We start from the raw sequence: 20,018 nt of genomic DNA on the forward strand, positions 1-20,018 counted from the left end.
TTTATCCCACACCTAGTTTGGACACACCAGAAGAGAATGGCTCTGGAAGCTTTACAGAAATACTATTAGATCAGTCCAGCTCATTTCCTCCTTATGGATATCAGAAATCTGCTCTTGTCTCTTGGTTAGAAGCCAAACTGAGGTTGAACACTGACATGGCTGTGACTGGCGGTGATTCATTCTACTGGCACAATGTCCATCTCCCAAACTCCCTCTCAATTAAAATGCCAGCATATGGCCCAGTGACCAGCCTGGCTCTAAGCTGTGAGTCTGCTGAGATGCCTCAAGACACTGACACGCTCTGTCCACATGAAAAAGTGTGTCACCTTGGACTTTAGCAGTGTCTCCTCTATAACTTTGTGCACAAAGAAGAGATGTGGAGATTTGTGCTAAGGTTCTATTCCCCGGATATATTTTGTATGTTAATTTACAAACTGTTAGAGTTTGCCCTTTTCTGGATGAAAATCGTTTAGGTTTGTCGCCATTGCCTAAGGAGATTCAAAGGACAATATTGAATCATTTAGAAATTTTTCATCGTTTTTTGATAGTGAAACGAAAAGTGACCCAGCCTTGTGGAGTTTAGTGATAGTGTCAACCTAATTTAAACTCTTAATGACTTAATATATGAAACGTGTTCTTCTGCATATACAGTAAAATGCAAAATGGTACACAGTGATACACATGGAAAATTCCAGAACTGTTTGAGCATAATATAGCAATGATGGTTTAATTTTTAATACAGCACAGTTGAATACTCAAATCAGAAGATTTGGATTAATTTTCTATAATACCACAGCTCTTAGTAGTTCTGACTGTAACATAAATTACAGGTTTATGTTAAAGTGCTAGGACTTGAAGTAGAAGAGATTTATCTATAGTTTATAATAAACTATAAGGTAAAAAAATATATAAAAAAACATTATTTAACATGGAAAAACTTGACATAGTTAAGCTTTCTACAATGAGACTTTTAACATTCATGGAAGGAATCTTTGTAACCGTCAGTATAAAGTTTTCCACAGTAAGGTCTTATGGACAGAGGCATTTATGCGTTCTGGTTTCATGACAAGCTGCACTTTTTTTTATCTTATTAACTTCACGACAGAGAAGATAATAGAGGCTGGTGGAAGAGCGACTGTTTGTACCCGCTATAAGTAACTGATAATGGGAACGAACGTCTCTTGTGGACATTCCATAACATTAAATGTAGCTGTAAATGGTTAAAAAAAAAAGTGTGACGTTTTCTAGTTTCCAAGTCCTAAAAGTAGACAAATTGAACCCAATTAAACAAATCAGACAAAAAGTATTATACTTGGTTATTTATTTAATGAGGAAAATGATCAAATATTATATATCTGTGAGTGGCAGACGTATGTGAACCTCTAGGATTAGCAGTTAATTTGAAGGTGAACTTAGAGTCAGGTGTTTTCAATCAATGGGATGATGATCAGGTGTGAGTGAGCACTCTGTTTTATTTAGAGAACGGGGATCTATTAAAGTCTGATCTTCAGAACACATGTTTGTGGAAGTGTATTATGGCATGAACAAAGAAAATTGTACTGAGGACCTCGGAGAGTTGTTGATGCTCATCAGGCTGGAAAAGGTTACAAAAACATCTCTAAAGAATTTAGACTCCATCAAGCTACAGTCAGACAGATTGTGTACAACTGGAGGAAATTCATGACGATCGTTAGCGTCCCCAGGAGTGGAGACCAACAAAGATCACTCCAAGAGCAAGACGTGTAATTGGCTGTGAGTTCACAAAGGAACCGACAGTAACTGCTAATTAACTAAAGGCCACTCTCACATTAGCTAATGTTCATGAGTCCACCATCAGGAGAACACTGGCATGGCAGGGTTACAAGAGAACACTGCTGACAGTTTGCAGTGTGCTGTAGATCATGTGGACAAGCCAAAAGGCTAATGGAAAACGTTTTGCGGATAGATGAGACCAAAATAGAACTTTGTGATTTAAATGAGAAGCGTTATGTTTGGAGAAAAGAAAACACTGCATTCCAGCATAAGAACCTTATCCCATCTGTGAAACATGATGGTGGTAGTATCATGGTTTGGGCCTGTTTTGCAGCATGGACAGCTTGCCATCATTGATGGAACAATGAATTCCGAATTATAGAAGCGACTTCTAAAGGAAAACCCACCAACATCCCAGAGTTGAAGCTGTTCTGTACTGAGGAACGGGCTTAAATTCCTCCAAGCCGATGTGCAGGACGGATCAACAGATGACAGAAACTTTTAGTTGCAGTTATTGCTGCATGGGGGGGGTCACACTCGTTACTGAAAGCAAAGGTTCACATACTTTTGCCAGTCACAGTTATGTAATTTAAATAAATCCATCCATCCATCCATCTTCTATACCGCTTATCCTTTTCAGGGTCACAGGAACCTGGAGCCTATCCCAGGGAGCATCGGGCACAAGGCGGGGTACACCCTGGACAGGGTGCCAATGCATCACAGGGCACATAATCTCACACACATTCACACACTACGGACACGCCAATCAGCCTACCATGCATGTCTTTGGACTGGGGGAGGAAACCCTCGGTGCATGGGGAGAACATGCAAACTCCACACACACAGGGCCACGGTGGGAATCGAACCCCCAACCCTGGAGGTGTGAGGCAAACGTGCTAACCACTAAGCCACCATCTGCCCCTAATTTAAATAAATGACCAAGTATAATAATTTTGACATGTTTGTTTAATTGAGTTCTCTTTGTCTTCTTTTAGGACTTCTGATGATGTTTATGCAGAATTATTGAAACTTCTATAGGGTTCACAAACGTTCAAGCACCAATTTAAATGGATGTCAGTGTTTTGTAAGAGCCCACATTATTTATGATATTAAACAGCCCACGTGTTTATGCTGTCTTGTCTTCTAACTGACAATGAGCATCACCATTACTCTTCTATTAGATTAGTGAACAAACGTCAGGCCCAAGTTGCACAATTATATAATTTTCCTCCTGCTCCTCCATTCATCAGCTCGTCCAAGGATGAAATGGGACATGGGCTACATCTGTTCATGATCTTTCATGAGCCATATGAAGACTGCTATCAGCGATTGTCGCTTTCCATTGCAAATACTTTAAATGGGTGAATTTGGTGCCATGGTGACTTATGGGCTCTTTAGGTGCATAAGTGTAATGTGTGCACAGTGCTGAACCAATTTTATATCCAGAATTCCTTCAACCTCTAAGTATATGCTTGTGTGTGGCTTTGTATGTATACATCTATCCATCAGCAGCGCCTTTTTTCCCCCCAGTTGGACGTTTAAAGCTCAGTTCAGTCTTTAACGATGCCAACACTGACTGGCAGATTTGTGTCTTCAGCCCCTGAACTTGTGTTTGCAAGGTGAAGTTTGCTAGTATTAATCATTCTGTCAGACAAGAGCACAGAGCCCAAAGGGTAAAAAAAAAAAAAAATAGAGAGAGAAAGGCCTGTGGATTTTAGCTGAGAGAAGAGAAATTGAGGGTATGTACTGTGTTGGGAGCTTGTTATTAATCCTAACAGTGACATGTGCTGCACTAACGCCAGGGTGCTCCATGGGGGCAAATGCATCTTTCCGTTTTAGATAGATCTAAGCGAGAGGCGCTCAATGTGAGCATACTGCGCGAGCATACATTTAGGCCCTTATTTATCAAATATGTGTACTCTGTCAGAGCGCTAACAGGGTGAAAGAACACGAAATGCAGTCTACCCATTTCCTCTTTGAGTCAAAAATTTCCCATAATGCAGCAAATGTACTGCTTATATTGACAATGCTGAAACAAATCAACAAGATGAAGATAAATGACTGATAGCCAAGCACACACACAGTGGCTTTTCATAGTCCTGCCATCATTCCTGATGCCGGAGTAGGTGCCTAATATGGAACGGTTCTGTGTTTTTCCACAATTTAAGTCGTGTGTCCTGTACAGAAAATTCTGCTAGACTGAAACTGAGGAGCCAGTGACATCAGAGCGTGGGGCAGGGTCAGTGTGTTTCCGTGTCAATTACTCAAACAACTCGACTGTATACCAGATAAGGTTTTTGTATGTTATTGGTGGTAAAAATGAAAGCCTAAATTAAATGTCTCTGAACCATGGTACTGATCCCTGAATCCATTTGACTGGCAAAAATTCTGAAAGTGGTGTGCAGTGCTGAGGCTTTCCTTCAACAGCACATTCAGGAAAAAAAATCCTATTTAATTGCTCTAAAAGCATGTATGTACTAAGAGTTCAATTTGTTTGAATGAAAATTGTGATATGGAATGGTAAAATTATTTATTTATTTATTTATTTATTTATTTTGAACAGAAATAAAATATTTCATGTATACAATTATAAGTTGTATATAAATATATGTACATGTAGTAAAATGTAATATATATTACTAGCACTGAGGTAAGAGTATTGGACTCATGCAGATATAGAAAATATTTTTGCTCTACAATTTATCACATGATGCATATTTTCTATACTCAGATTCTCAGTGTGCATAAAACGTGGAAAGATGGAAAGAAATCCCAGGATGATGCCAGGACAACTATTGCATTGCGCACAATTCAAACTCTTCCCTCACTGTCCAATATGTCAGGTGCGGGTGTTCCAGCTTGCAGATTTATTTTTTTAATACTTTTCAGCCAATTTTCTGCCTGTGCTCATTTATGTAAATCCATCATGTTGTGCTTGGATGTGAAATCTATACAGAAAAAAAACAATATTTTCTTAATGCTGAAAGGAATGTTTCACTACTTTCAGAGCCCGTCAGTGTGTGTCTTTCTTCTAAAAGATGTCAGTTTGAGTTTACAGTGCCATAAACCTAAATATGAGGTTGCTAGATACAGGGTGCATTATGGCCTGTGCGAGCCTCCAAATGTGGTAAACATGACGGTGGACTAAATTGATGTATGGCCGCGGTGCTTCATGTGACATGCCGAGGCTGACGGTTGCTATAGGAGACGATATGATTGATCACCTCAGCTGCACCTACATATGGCAGTGTGTGAGAAGTTGCTATTCTGCTTGTGGCAGAGCAGTGACGGGTCTCATCTATTGAATGATGAATGACGTGCAGCTGTGTTTTGCAGTTATAGAAATTTGTAATGCTGCATCTTTTATTAATAATGTATTACCCACAACAAATGGTCTATAGCCAGGCAATCATTTTGCAGGAATCCCTGCTATACACTATGTAATCAGAAACCTATCCATTACTATACTCTCTACTTTTTTTCTATGCAGAAGTATTATGTTAATTTTATTTACATCTACATGTGCAGAATAATTGTGGGGGCATGGTGGCTTAGTGGTTAGCACGTTTGCTTCAGACCTTCGGGGTTGGGGGTTCGATTCTCACGTCCGACCTGTGTGCGCTGAGCTTGCATGTTCTCCCTGTGCTTTGGGGGTTTTCTCCGGGTACTCTGGTTTCCTCCCCCAAGTCCAAAAACATACATTGTAGGCTGATTGGCATATCCAAATTGTCCATAGTGTGTGAGTAGGAGTGAGTGTATGTGCTATTGTGCCCTGCAGTGGGTTGGCACCCTTTCCAGTGTGCCCCCCGCCTTGTGCACCAAGGGGACTTAGGGGACCCCTTCAACACTTTGTAGGATAAGCAGTATAGAAAATGGATGGATGGATGTGCATAATTGTTAAACCAGCAACACAACACATTCTAGAGTAAACAGAACACATTTGAGACTAGACTAAACACAACACATAATAGATTGAATTGAAGAACATACAGTGGGGTCCAGAAGTCTGATAGCACTAGTGAAAATGCTTCTATTGTGCATTCTTTCTTAATTTAATGCAACAATTATCATTACAAATGATATTATTGACAACTTGAGTGAAAAGTAGAATCTCTGAAATATTTACATGAATATCAGAGTTTCTTAGTATTTGGTATGTCCCCTTTTTGCTGTAATAAGATTGTGCACTCGAGCTGGCATGGACTCCTGAATTTCCAAACCTTATGATCCATTTTAGATCAAATCCATCGGCATGTCATCTCAACACACGTGTCAGTAGAAGAGATCGGGCATGAGGGAAATCTGACCTTTTGTACTAAGCAGTTGACATGGTCGATATCACACATTTGCTTACATTTAAATAGGGGCGTAGAAATAGTGCAGAATATTAAATATTCAAGATATTGAACTTTTTCTTATAAATGTTTCAAAATTCTAAAACCTTCTCTTTATTTCTGTTTTTATATCGAGGGGAAAACAAATTCCAGATTTTTTTAAATGTGTCTCAGAATTTTCGACCCCACTATATATAAAACTAAACACACCTGCACATATTAGACTTAACACAATAATACATTATATTGGTTGTGAATCCAAGAATTTTTTTTTCTTCATTTTCTCATTTTGCTGATTGTAGAGTCAGGGCAAAAAGGACAAGAGGCACTTTGAGTCCTTTAAATCTTAAGCATGTTCTCATGTGGCTAAATGCAAATGCAGTGATTTTCAAGTAGCGACAGAATGGGGTGTGATTCTCAGGGAGGCAGTGAATTGCCGGCGTGAAGAGCTGAACCAATCAAGCAAGGTTAGGAGTAACAGCTGCTCCTGCATTCCATTTCAATTTCTGGAGTTTCACGATTCCCAGATTGTGTGGCTTAACATTAAAAATCAACTCAAACGTTTAGCAACTACCTGAAAAATACCCCCCCCCCCCCCCCCCCCAAACCTAATAGCAGTAAGCCTTTTAAGCAAAAGCATTGCTAATGCATTTGTGTCAAACTCAGCAGCTTTTGATTTATTTTCCCTCCAGTACTGTTTTGCACTGTTTTGTGTTTCAGGGATGGTGAACTACAGCGAAGTGTCTGGATATCCACTAGTGCAACACTGGAAGCTTCGTTCCATTTTGTATCATGTCAGGCTTAACCAGTGGACTCTCTCTCAAGGTAAACTTAACTCAGACAGCTCTCTCTTTTTTTCCTCCAGTTTTTATTCATTTAGCTTTTCCTGGTGTGGAACACCATGCCCAAAGACAAGATTTCAAGACCACATGTTAAAACATTCATCAGAGCAGACAGAGGCTCCAAAAAACAGAAAAAGCATTTGACCTATTGTTATTCCTGATGTTGCCAGAGCCATTCATGGTCAGGAAAATTGTTTGTGCACCCTGTGTAGGAGGGATGGCATATACTGTCTCCCATGTCAGTCAGAATGACACTAGCCAATTGTGGGTGTCTGTGGGCCCATGTACAGTGCCCTCCACTATTATGCTATAATACTATGGCACCCTTGGTAAATATGAGCAAAGAAAGCTGTGAAAAATTGTCTGTATTGTTTAGCCTTTTGATCTTTTGTTAAAATTCTCTGCTCAAATGGATATCAAACAATTGCAAACACAACACAGGTTTATATAAAAAAAACTTTGTTAAATATAGGTATGCAACAAGTATTGGCACCCTTTTAGTCAATACTTTGTGCTAGCTCCCTTTGCCAAGGTAACAGCTCTGAGTCTTCTCCTATAATGCCTGATGAGGTTGGAGAATACATGGCGAGGGATCTGAGAGCGTTCCTCCATACAGAACCTCTCCAGATCCTTCAGATCTCTTCAGTTCACCCCACAGGTGTTCTATGGGGTTCAGGTCAGGGGACTGGGATGGTCATGGCAGGATCTTGATTTTGTGGTCAGTAAACCATTTTTGTGTTGATTTTGATGTATGTTTTGGACCATTGTCCTGCTGGAAGATCCAACCACAGCCCATTTTAATCTTTCTGGCAGAGGCAGTCAGGTTTTCATTTAATATCTGTTGATATTTGATAGAGTCCATGATGCCATGTATCCTAACAAAATGTCCAGGTCCTCTGTCAGAAAAACAGCCCCAAAACATTAACGATCTGGCAAACTGAAGACGCTCGAGATTGTTTTTGGATGAGAGTAGAGGCTTTTTTCTTGAAACCCTTCCAAACAGCTTGTGGTGATGTAGGTGACTTCGGATTGTAGTTTTGGAGACTTTCTGACCCCAAGACACAACTAACTTCTGCAGTTCTCCAGCTGTGATCCTTGGAGATTTTTTGGCCACTCGAACCGTCCTCTTCACAATGCTTTGAGACCATATAGACACACGAACTCTTCCAGGTTGATTCATAACATTTCCAGTTAACTGGAACTTCTTAATTATTGTCCTGATGGTGGAAATGGGCATTTTTCCAGTGCTTTTGCTATTTTCTTATAGCCACTTCCCATTTTGAAGCTCAACAACCTTTTGCCACACATCACAGCTATATTCCTCGGTCTAACCCATTGTTCTGAATGTCTATGGGAATTTGGCCTATGATTTATGTTATACCCCTGTGAAACAGGAAGTCATGGTTGAACAATTTGCTGTTCCTAGTCACCCAGGTTTACTAAAAAAAATGTGCATATCAATGGGAATATACTACAAATATATTTTTCTAATACGAATTCATAGGGCTGCCAATAATTGTTTCACATCTATATTTGACAGCTATTTTTAATAAACCTGTGTGCAATTGTTTGATATCCATGAGAACAGAATATTTTTGTGATTTTTTTGAACATAAGATCAAAAATTGAAACAATAAAAACAATTTTTCACAGCTTTCTTTGCTCATATTTACCAAGGGTGCCAATATTAGTGGAGGTCACTGTTTTGCTGAAGAGGACAGACAGCACCAGCTGGCTTCATGTGTCTCGGAGGAAGCATGTGTTAGCCTTCACCCTCCTGGTTGGTAGCTGTCATGTGATTCAGGAGAGCTGGGTGGTGGGTGGAAATTGCCTGGTGACCAAATTATGGAGAAAATCGGGGGGTTGAAGTTTGAATCAGAGCAGAAAAAAGACATAAGTTCAATCAAATATGGGCTTTCACAGCAATTTTCATGTTACTTTTTGTACTACATTAACAAAATTACTTTTTTGGACTGAAGGAACTGGTAAATTGAGCTACATGTAGGTTAAATTCCATTACAAAATCCTTTATGTGACTTTGACCATGCCTCAGTGGATTTCTCCTCTTTGATTGTTTTTTTTTTTTTTTTTAGCCATATATTTTGAGCCTATGAGCCAGTATGCACTTGATGTAATCTCCCTTAGCATGCTCAATAAGCCAGAGGAGTACTAATGAATAATTAGTGAAGTTAAGCCTATGCACATTTTAATTTCTACAAGAACTGTAGTGTATCCTAAAAGTATCAGGGAATTTCATTTGCTGTATTTGTTAATCATTTGTTTCTTGTGCATATCCTTAAATCACGTTATGCCTCTCTCTTCGTAAATGATACTGAAGTTGTATTTCCTCTCCCTCATTATGTGCAATTTTTCTCCTCCATGCTTCTCTCTTCCCATTAACAGTGAAAGAATTCATTTTTCATGCTTAAGTTCTGGCTAGTTCAAGCAATGCTTTTAGACTGGTGCACACTGACCATGAATAACACACAATTTTGTGCTTTATTTGTTGTGGTTTTCATTTATTTATATATATATATATATATATATATATATATATATATATATATATATATATATATATATATATATATATATTTACAGTTTTCTATATTTTTTTATTACGTTAAACTGATCAGCTTTTATTTGCTCAACCCCACACTGAGATGTCTCTGAATTCTAGATGGAGATTAGCAATGAGTACAATTTTGTCATTAGTCTCTATGGATTAAGAAATGCTGTAGGGATCAGAAGTGAAATGTTCTCAGTCTGACTGATTGCACTTTGGTTTTATGTAGTACTACCATGATTAAAAAAAAAGTTATATTGACAAAAAAAAAGATATATTGAAACATTTTTTCAAAGGTCAAAAGCACAGCCCACACACATGCGCATGAATGTCTGCAGGGTTTTGTGTTTATTTGTTTAGCTAGCCCTCTTTTCCCCGGATAATTTTATTCCACGCATAACGCTGAGTATTGAAGCTTTTCAATAAAAAAAAGTTTTTTCAAGTGGTGTTTTAAAATATGCAGTATTTATTTATTTGTTTATTTATTTATTTATTACAATTTGTACCAAAAACAAAAGAAATGTATTTAATGTTGCTTTGAGTTTCTATTAAGATTATAATATTTCAACACTGATGCTATAATGGAACGAGTCGTCTCTTGTATTTTCCTCTGCTTTCTTTTCTCTGTTTCTTCAGCCTTCAGTTCAGCCATTCATTCTTTGGATGGTGCCACACTGCGCAGTGACTTCGTGTCCATTCTGAAGGAGTTTGGGAATCATTTTGTGCAGGAGGCGGTGTACGGCTTCGAGGAGTCCTGCACCATCTGGTACCCCAATAAGCAGGTGCAGCGCCAGCTGTGGCTCGAGTATCAGGACATAAGCAAAGGTAAGCTGGATATACATATTACAGTTTTTAGATGAATCTGTTTTACTGTCTTGCTTTGGGATAGTGCTAATCTTAGACTTGGGATGCACTACTGATAGATTAGAACAATAAGCACACATATTTGTGTAATAAGTTTAAAAAAACAAAACAATTATGTACTGAAAGCAGGAGCAGAAAAAATGCAGAATGCTAAAAAAAATAATATTTTGATTTTGTTCAAATATTAATAATTGAACACAATTTATATTTTGTGTTACATTTGTTACCATTTCAATGAAATATATATGGAATAATTGTAATAAATTAAGAATATCGGACCTCATTAATGAAACTGGATACAAGCGAATTGATTTAGTTAGTTGGTGGGAAAAGGTTCATATCCAGAGAGCTCCTGGATTTGAGTAAATTTAGGCAAGGAGATTAATGTGAACCTAGATTGACAGTTACTGCAATTTGATATACAGATTACACATTTAAATCACATTTATTTTAATTGCACGTGCACATTTAATTACAATAAAATAAAATTAAAATTAAAAATGTTCATCATTTTGGTGGTTAGGTGTCATTTTCATCTTTTATGGACTTTTCTGCATGTCATTAAATTAGCTGTGCTGAGATTCTGCTTAGTAATTTTAATATAATATATAACATTTTACTAGAAGATTTATGAATGAGACCCACTGTGTGCCATGAGAATATTCAGATTCCTCTTTTAAATTCTATACAAGTAGTTCTCAAATAATAATTAAAAAAAAAAAGTCTCATTTATATTTATTAACGTACCCTATTTGTGAAGGGAATTGCAGAACAGTAAAAAAAGAAAAGAAAAAAGAACTGTTTGTCCTAGACTGTATACTCTGTCAAACTGCAAATTGTTTAATCTGCATTAAAGTTTAGAAAACACGGTAATTAAAACAATAGGACATGCACTGACTGCATTGTGAACCAGTAAAGGACAAATCTGTGAGTGAAGCCTGACATTAAATCAATTTGATGCACTTTGAGAAATGACTCAAGAGGCACGTCTTGACAAGCGAAGTGAAAAGTGGTCTGCTTAATCCCAGAAATGTTTTGGTGCGAGCGTAGTCCCGCTTGTTCCGAGTGGGAGTGAAGGAGAACTAAACCCCAGCGCTGCTCTTGGGAGGTTAGCTACAGCTGTTCAATCGATAAAGGAGGGCAGGGCATGATTTGGCTTCCCATCTGAATCTGAACTCCTGCCAGCTTACCCCAGTCCTAGGAGACACTTTCCCGTTTTCAGCTCAATTCCATGCACACAAGGTGAATGTGGAAATAACGAAGGACAGAGAAACAAGATAAGCTCTTTACTAATATTTACCTCTCACAGTCACACAAATTGCTTTCAGATACATATGAATAGCTTTCATATTTCATATGAAGTCGTGAATTGGAGAACGTCTCATGAGAAGAGGATATCTTTACATACTCAAATTGACTTAAACAGATATGCAACACAGCTGTTCATGTCAGCCATGTGGAAAGACTCCATACGAACAGTTTCTGTGGTCCTAAGTGTGATGATAGAAACATGTAAGAACAATAAAACTGCAGTCAAAAAAAAGGTATGAAGTAAATAAAGGTTGCCTAAATCTTGGATGCTTCTGTCTGTCCTTTTTCACTTGTAATACACAAAGAAAAGCATCAGCAGCAAGTAACATGAAGTCTGTACTTGGTATTATTTATGGTATTTTGCCTCCAGTCAGTAATGAGAGCGTTTAACTGTTTTTTTTTTTTTTCTCTTCGAGGTTCGCTCACATTTCACAGACGAGAGAGCTTTAAGTAAACTGAACTCCCAAGCCATTCAAAATGTTGAGTTTTGTTGAACCGCTGGCACACCGAGCCATCCATCTTTTCACTTGTGGTTGTTTTCACATCTCAGACAAAAGCAGATAAGTAATGACCCTCCTCCCTCCTCCGCTTCGACCCAGTAGCTCACACACCACTGTTCCCTTTGCACCAATCGACCACTTTTCCTTCTTCCCAAGGACATTGTGCTTTGCAATTCAGAGAAAGCTTTTCACTTGTGATAGATGGCATTAAATGATTGAGTTTTCCTACCTACCTGCTCCCTCCATTATTCTTCATTTTGCCAGCCACTCACATGTTCATGGACACTATTATGTGCTGAAATTTCAGGCAAGTTTAAGAACTCAGCAAAAGTGTTTTTTTTTTTCCCTCTCAGTTTGTTATTGGTTAATTTTTGTCATTTTAGTGACATTTCATGATGTTTTTTTGAATTAGGACCATCTACTGTACTGTAATGTCAAGGGAGTCAGAACACCTGGAACTGAGAGAGAGAGAGGGCGGGAGGGAGGGAAGGAAAGAGAGAGATGTTAGTCCTTCAGTAAAAGATCCCACTCTTTGGGTGTGGGTAATGAGCTCACTGGAGACCTGGCTGAAGATTTGTGCTCTTGCCCTTAGCCCAGATAACATGAACTCTTTGGGAACGGCAGCTTTACTCTCAGGCATGATTTCTACATGGAGGGAGACACCATCCACCTGCCTTGTACATATTCATGCACGTGATAAGGGATCACCTTGATGTAATCTTGACGAATTAGCAGAAAATTATGCCGAAACGACTACTTAGGAGAGAAAAAGTGAAATATTTTGTATCACATTGTCACATTAAGTTATGTTTGGTTTGCTGCATACCTGCGAGCCAAGTTTCTAGTCATTAAATGTGTATACGGCAGTTTGAATTTAGAATATACATCACCGCAGAACAGCTATAACAGTCAGTTTTCTTAATTGTTCTCTTCTTTTATGTGGTTTTATGTGAGTGTGTGCATGAAATCGTTTTTTTGTTTGAAAGCTATTGAGTGGACATGAGTGCTGTGTTCTCAATTAATGAACAGATCATGCAAGAGCTGATCAATAGAAGAAGAAGACGGAGAAGAAGCCTTTATTCATCATAGTGATGAATAGAAGCCTTTATGCATCAATTATTTTCTTTGCATATTCCTAACAAGCTGGGGTCAGATCGCGGGGTCAGATCGCAGGGTCAGGCACGGTATGACATACCTGGAGCTGAGAAGGTTAAGAGCATTGCTCAAGGGCCTTGCTCAAGCCTTGCTCAACAGTGGCAGGTTGATGGTATTGGGACCTGAACCCACTTCTGGGACCTTCTGATCAGTAACCCAGAGCTTATATTTTTGTGTGTGTTTGTGTGAGTGGGTTTGTGAAAACCTCTCAAAGTGCCATATGAAAGGCTTTGGCACACTACATAAATACCGGGTTTGTATATTTGGACCTGAATGCTCTGCTCTTTCGACCTGTTAGAATGCCATTGGTATATTGATCAACTTCAGCCAGCCATGTTAAGAAAAGCAGCAAAAATACATAAATTCCTGTTGCCATTTGATTGTAAGTCAGGTCCTAAACCATACATAGAGACAGTTATTTTAAAAGTAGTGGGGTACTGAATATTGATGGCACCACCGACACTCACTAATATCGTATAAAGTAATCGTAGATCAAAACTTTGTTGCACAGAATGATGTGTTTCACTATCGCCAACCAATCAGAAACACGATCTGACAAATAGGAAATATTACATCCATTATCGAGACGTGTCGATACACAGGAAAGCGATTAATGTCCATATTCGTTCAGTGTAAGATGTTTACTTCTAATTATTCTAATCCTCCATAAATGAGCAAAATAATAATAAAAAAAGGACTGGTTTTAGAATAAAGTGTTTTACAAAAAAAAAAAAAAAAAAGGCATTTTATATGTGTGTGCAGTTTCTGTTCTGCTGTTTGGGATCTCATGAAGAAATTAACATTTTTTGGCATTTTAGTAACAAGTCATAGAAATGGAAAATAACTAATGCCTTTAAACCTAATCTGCATTTGAATATACTGAAAATTGAGCAATAGGTGCAAATGTTGTTTAAAAAAAAAAAAAAAAAAATTTTTTACATTGTTGCAAATGGCAACATTGTTGACTATCGACAGAATCACAGAGTTTTATTTATGAAGAATGTTACACTTACTGTGATAGAACTTCTGTTCAGCTGGTGCAATTGGCTGCAGACCATTTATTTATTTATTTATTTATTTTAGAAATACTGGATAACATCCAGTAGCCTGACACAATGCTTAACCATTACTCCAAAAATATGGCACGATGGACGTTAGGTTTAAAAATAATAATAATTTAAAAAAAAATTAAAAAACGGTAGGTGTTCAATTTCCCATTTTGCTAAACATATATACACATATATAAACAATAAACCCTATTTCAATTTGTTCAGCTGACGGATTCATCTCCTACAATTTTATCAGAAGCACAGCTGTAAGAGCAAAATCTATTTGCAGATACACTGATATATAGATGCATCAAGGTTGTCTCCTTGAAAAAATGTCTCATGCTCTGTTCGTAATATTTTACATAGTGATCAATATATTTTTCACTTGGATAGAACCCAAGTCAAAAATGAAAAGAAGAAGAAGAAAAAAAAAACAGTAAACACCATAAAAACGCTGACCTATTCAGGAATACACCCTGAATAGGACACTAGTCCCATTGTACACACATTTTTGCACACTCATTCACACCTAGGGGCAATTTATAGTCACCAATCTACAAACCAAACTTCTGGGAAACTGGGTTATCCAGAGGAAGCACTGTAGATTACTATTATCTATTAGTAATTGCCTAACCTGCTCCAAGGATGTCTCATTTTGTCTCAGTCTCGCTGTCTTTGACTAACAAAAGAGAGAGAGACAGAGAGAGAAAGATGATCAGAAGATGGATACTCTCACTCTCCTTGCCTGCCATAAAGAAGCTCCCTCGAGTTCCCCTCTTCACTTGTTGGAGGTGATGAATGTGCACTATGTGCTCAGGTGCAAGACAATTAAAAGCAGCACGAACAGATGTTTTCAGCAAGATGTTACCTTTGCTTGCACTCAGCAGCATGTATATATACAGCATGTATATATGCATGTATACAGCATGTGTGTGTGTGTGTGTATATATATATATATATATATATATATTCTGCTGTGTATATATACAGCTGACAACATCTGTTCGTTCTGCTTTTAATTGTCTTGCACCTGAACACATTGTGCAGATCTGTAGTGTCACACGCTTACATCACACTTGCTTTATTTAAAGAGACTCCTAATTGTCATAGTAACCTAGGGAAAGGTATGAAGAGTACTTGATAGTCAGCAGGGTTGATGCCAATTCAGGAGGAGCACATGTACTGTGGCATTGGAATTGCGTCTGGATGACATAGTGTAAATGTCCATTTAAAACAGTCCAGTGTATATGAGAAGTTTCATTTAAGAAATGCGCTGTAACCACGGCTGCAGTGTATGACTAAAATAATAAGTCATCTAAGCCATTAGAAAGCCATTGTAGAACCCAGGTGTGTAAGGGTGTGGAAGACTCAGGAGGTGGGTGGAATTTTAGCAGGTTTTATGGTTTGTGTTGCTTTGCCCCATGCTTTTCAGCACACCTTCAACAACTGAAAAGGGGCCGTCACTAGCTCATGGCTTTCACTTCGTTCAAGTGTGTGTAGCAGGCTCTGCCAACTATACCGCTCTCAATCTGTTGTGACAGCCACTGAAAGTACAAAGAAACACACATAAATAGACTGGCGCTAATCAGACACAGGTGAGAATCATCACGCGTTACCTGTCGCTTCAACCTGCATCCTCTCTGTCTGCAGCTGATGCTCAACCATGCCACCGCTGCCACATGCCTGAAGTCTGATTGCTACTGTTATGGTGCTTCAAGGGAAACTCAGGGACAAGGGAAAAAAAAAGAAGATATTTCTACTATAATACTCACACCTGCACTGGTCAGTGTTATCACCTCGTCTACATGTTTTGAATGAGATATCCAGTGCACATTCTGGTCAGCGTTCCAAGGATCCAAGTTTGGAATTAAGTTTCATTCTCAATGCCTCGATGTGTGCCAGTGATCTGCTTAGAGAGTGGATGGAGGAGTTTGATGGAGTGGTGTTAGTTAAAAGTTCCTCTCCCTTGTCCTGAGGTAATTTGAAGTAATGTCTATTATCTTGTGGCTTGAGCGCTCTGCTGCTTCGCACTCTCCCCAACTCTAAATTAAACTCCAATGACCAAAGGGGATACAGTCTTCATGCCTGCACGCATCATCAGTGCTAAAACAGATGAGGCACGTAGGTACACAGTATCTCAGTAAAAAAAAAAAGAATTATGATCACATAGATACCCCCACCACCTCTCTCTCTCTCTCTCTCTCTCTCTCTCTCTCTCTCTCTCTCTCTCTCTCTCTCTCTCTCTCTCACGCACTCTCCATCTCTATCTCCTCTCTCTCTGCTTTGTATTGACTTGTTTTAAAGCAACATTTCATTTTACACATAAAGCAGAAAATGTTCAGGAAAAAAACACATCCCTGCTGGAAAATCCAGTATTACCAGCTGCCAAAACACAGTCTGAGCTGAGCTGATTAAACTGGTAGGCCATCTTTACCACCTGCTGAGTTATTTTCCAGCTTCCTTATTATGTGTCTAAAGCTGTGCTATTTTCTTAAATATAGCTTGTCTAGGATGTAACATCAGTAGCAGTAATTAATAAACTGTTTACCAGCATGTACCAGGTCTACCAGTATGACCAGCTCGGCCTGTGTTTTGGTCAGACTGATCTGGATTCTTCAGCAGGGATGCCACTAGTGAGAAAATGAAATAGGTGACCGAAACGAAAGGTTGACAGAAACAGATTGTTGGAATGAACGATTTGATATCGTATATTGATTATATTGATGTTTTTATCAATATAATCATAGACATAGAACCCAAAAATAATTCCTACAAAACAAATCTGCAAAATAAATAGAGATTTGTTTTTTTGTTTTTTTACACAGCACTTCCATGGGAATAAAATTCCCATTTTATCAATGGCAGCTTTTGATATTCACACACACACACACACACACACACACACACACACACACACACACATACACACACACACACTTAGCAGAGCAGTGACAATAAATTTCTAGTTACATCTTAGTGTGTATCAGGAAAAGCAGTAGGTTTTTGAGCATTTTCTTTTCTTACTGCCATTTGATTACTTTTTGGTCCAACTATGTACCAATATATGGTATGTACAATTATAGACTAAAGCTCTTTGTGATTTTCTTTTTTCTCCATGCACAGTTTGTATTAATTATCCTCTAGCCCTCAGAACCACTGTTGGCTGGATATTTTTGGTTTGGTTACAAGCCATCAGTAACATTTTTTTAATGCCCTGTAATGCTGCTGTGCTTAATACATTAGTAGCTTTTACTTTTACTAACTGCTGTGCTGAAAATGATCCACCACACAAATAATACCTGCTACTTGGTCTGCTGTAGTTGATGGGAAGGAGAGAAGTCTGATTAGTTTAGTGCATAAACGAATAGAGCATAAAAAAAAACACATTGTTAACAGAGTGTTAAAAGTTTGGGATGTAATCATTGCTGATGTAATAAACGAGTCTTATAGGGAAGGGATCTTATTAAGCTTAATTAGGCTTTGGACTTTGAAGGACGTGTGAGAAGGTATTTCATGCTGTACTTGTGGTACTGATTTGCAAGTGCAATATTCAGGCAAGCACTCAGGCACTTCACAGAAATGCCAGTGCCGTCGCAGATGTTGCTTAAGAATTATCTGTGGGTGTTCTTGGCATTCATGCTACCTGACAGATGTACATACATTTTTTTTAATCGTGCTGCATCGTTTGGTTGTGATATGTCCTATTGCAAGTCATATACTGAATGCAAAGTCAACTTGCATAGGTTATGTATATAGAATTTCACTTCTCTAGCAGGGAAAGAGTTTGATTTAGTGTGTGCAATGCAAAAGGTATGGACTATACATTGTTCACATGTTTCAGTCATGTGTAATGTGCGAGCTTTGTGAATGGCAATGAGAGGCATTCCTGGCATCAAGTCAGAACTATTTAAGGTGGGTTTCGGACTCCGTCAAATGTTTGTATTGTCTCCACTGCTGTTTGTGGCTTTCATGGAGTCCAAAACAAATACAGTGCTGGAGAGGCATCCAATTGTGATAACTTGTTTAGCAACCTTGGTATATTAGACTACATTAAATACTTATTTGAATCTTTGTGCCCTGATTTGCCTTATCATATTAATTGACAGAGAATTTTATATATATATATATATATATATATATATATATATATATATATATATATATATATATATATATATATATATATATATAAAATCTTTTTTTAATAGAAGTAAATCTAGATATTTGATCACTGATTATGCATAACAGTGCTGTAAAGTGGTAGCTTATTGCATTCTGCTTCAGAAATATATAATCTCCAGAATAAACAAATAAATAAATAAAAGAAAGGCATTGACTTGAAGTTATTTTGACTCTTCAAGACAAAATGCTGCAAACGTTTTAAACTCATGACTGCTTAAGTTCATGCATACTGTTTATTTTGACTATGCATAGAAATCTTTTTTTTTTTTTTTAAAGATGTTGTTAAATATAATCCATCTGCAAGAAAGTACTGTGCTGTCAGAAGTTTAGTCAACCGAAAAACAGAGTATCTGAATGTGAAGCATGTTATTATGCACTACAAGGCATCCATATGAATAAATTACAGAGTTTTCTGCTGGTCTTCAAAAAGCAGCCTTTCAAATCAAGGCATAAACAGAAATGCAATTAAGACACCCAGAGGAGCATCAGCATATTAATAAAGGTTAAAGAGAAGCTGTAGTGCACCACCTGAAGGTTGAGGATCACAGCCCTGTCAGGGAGTTCTGGCCTTTCACTAATTTAATCATAATGACCAGAACGGATTCTTGTCCTGAAATGAATGCCAGAATTTATAACTTAGTGTCTGACTTAGCCACTTAATGGAGGTCCTAATTAAGACAGAGCAATATGGATACTGGCAGGGTGCAGTGGTCACTGGGGTTCTGTGAAGGGGGTGGAAAAGTTTTTTTTTTTTTTTTTTTTTTAAATCAATTATGGCCTTGGCTTTCTTTCCTTCACTTTTTGGGGCCATGTATGCAGCTAAATTGCCCCCTGCAGGTAAGTGAATGCAGTGCAACAATCTTTAAGTGATTCTTCAGTCTCTCATTTAGAAATTCCTTCTAGATAACCTTGTGTTTCTATTGATTAGACATAGACATATTAAGACGTTGGTATAAAGTTATTACATAAAGTTACCCAAGAAACAGATGCGTGATAATGGTTAAATTTGTCGGGATATGATAAGTATAACAGTTACTGGCTTCTCATTCTTGGCATGTACAGTCTCCTCTGAATCCTGGAACATCAAGGCTTATATATATATATATATATATATATATATATATATATATATATATATATATATATATATATATATATTATTTATTTATTTTTTTTGCTATACAGTACACTAAAGACATTTGGGTTTAAGATCAAAATATTAATTTGATGATAGATCAGCATTCCAGTGTTCATGTTCTGATATTTACATCTAGATGTGTTAAACAATGCAGTACATGGAACCTATGGTGGCAGACCACCCACTTTTTAGGTGAGCAAAAGAATAGGAACTTAGGAGTCTTAAAGTAAATGAAAGTAAACGACACTTCAAATCTTTAGTTACATATCCCTTGCTTGCAATAAGTACATCAAGCCAGCGAACCAATGATATCACCAAACTGTTG

General features: G+C 37.8%; 1 protein-coding gene across 5 annotated transcripts in view; it reads left to right on the top strand.

Annotated features, from left to right (window-relative positions):
• astn1 (astrotactin 1) overlaps nucleotides 1-20,018 on the top strand; it is a 295,200-nt gene that overhangs the window by 208,784 nt on the left and 66,398 nt on the right. For all 5 annotated transcript variants that reach the window (XM_017471160.3, XM_017471161.3, XM_017471162.3 and 2 more), the window contains 2 exons: nucleotides 6,807-6,911; nucleotides 10,131-10,319. In XM_017471160.3, coding sequence (XP_017326649.1) covers nucleotides 6,807-6,911; nucleotides 10,131-10,319 — 294 coding nt within the window. The remainder of the gene's footprint in view (nucleotides 1-6,806; nucleotides 6,912-10,130; nucleotides 10,320-20,018) is intronic.

Source organism: Ictalurus punctatus, chromosome 7 (genome assembly GCF_001660625.3).
Source record: "Ictalurus punctatus breed USDA103 chromosome 7, Coco_2.0, whole genome shotgun sequence".
Lineage (NCBI taxonomy): Eukaryota > Metazoa > Chordata > Actinopteri > Siluriformes > Ictaluridae > Ictalurus > Ictalurus punctatus.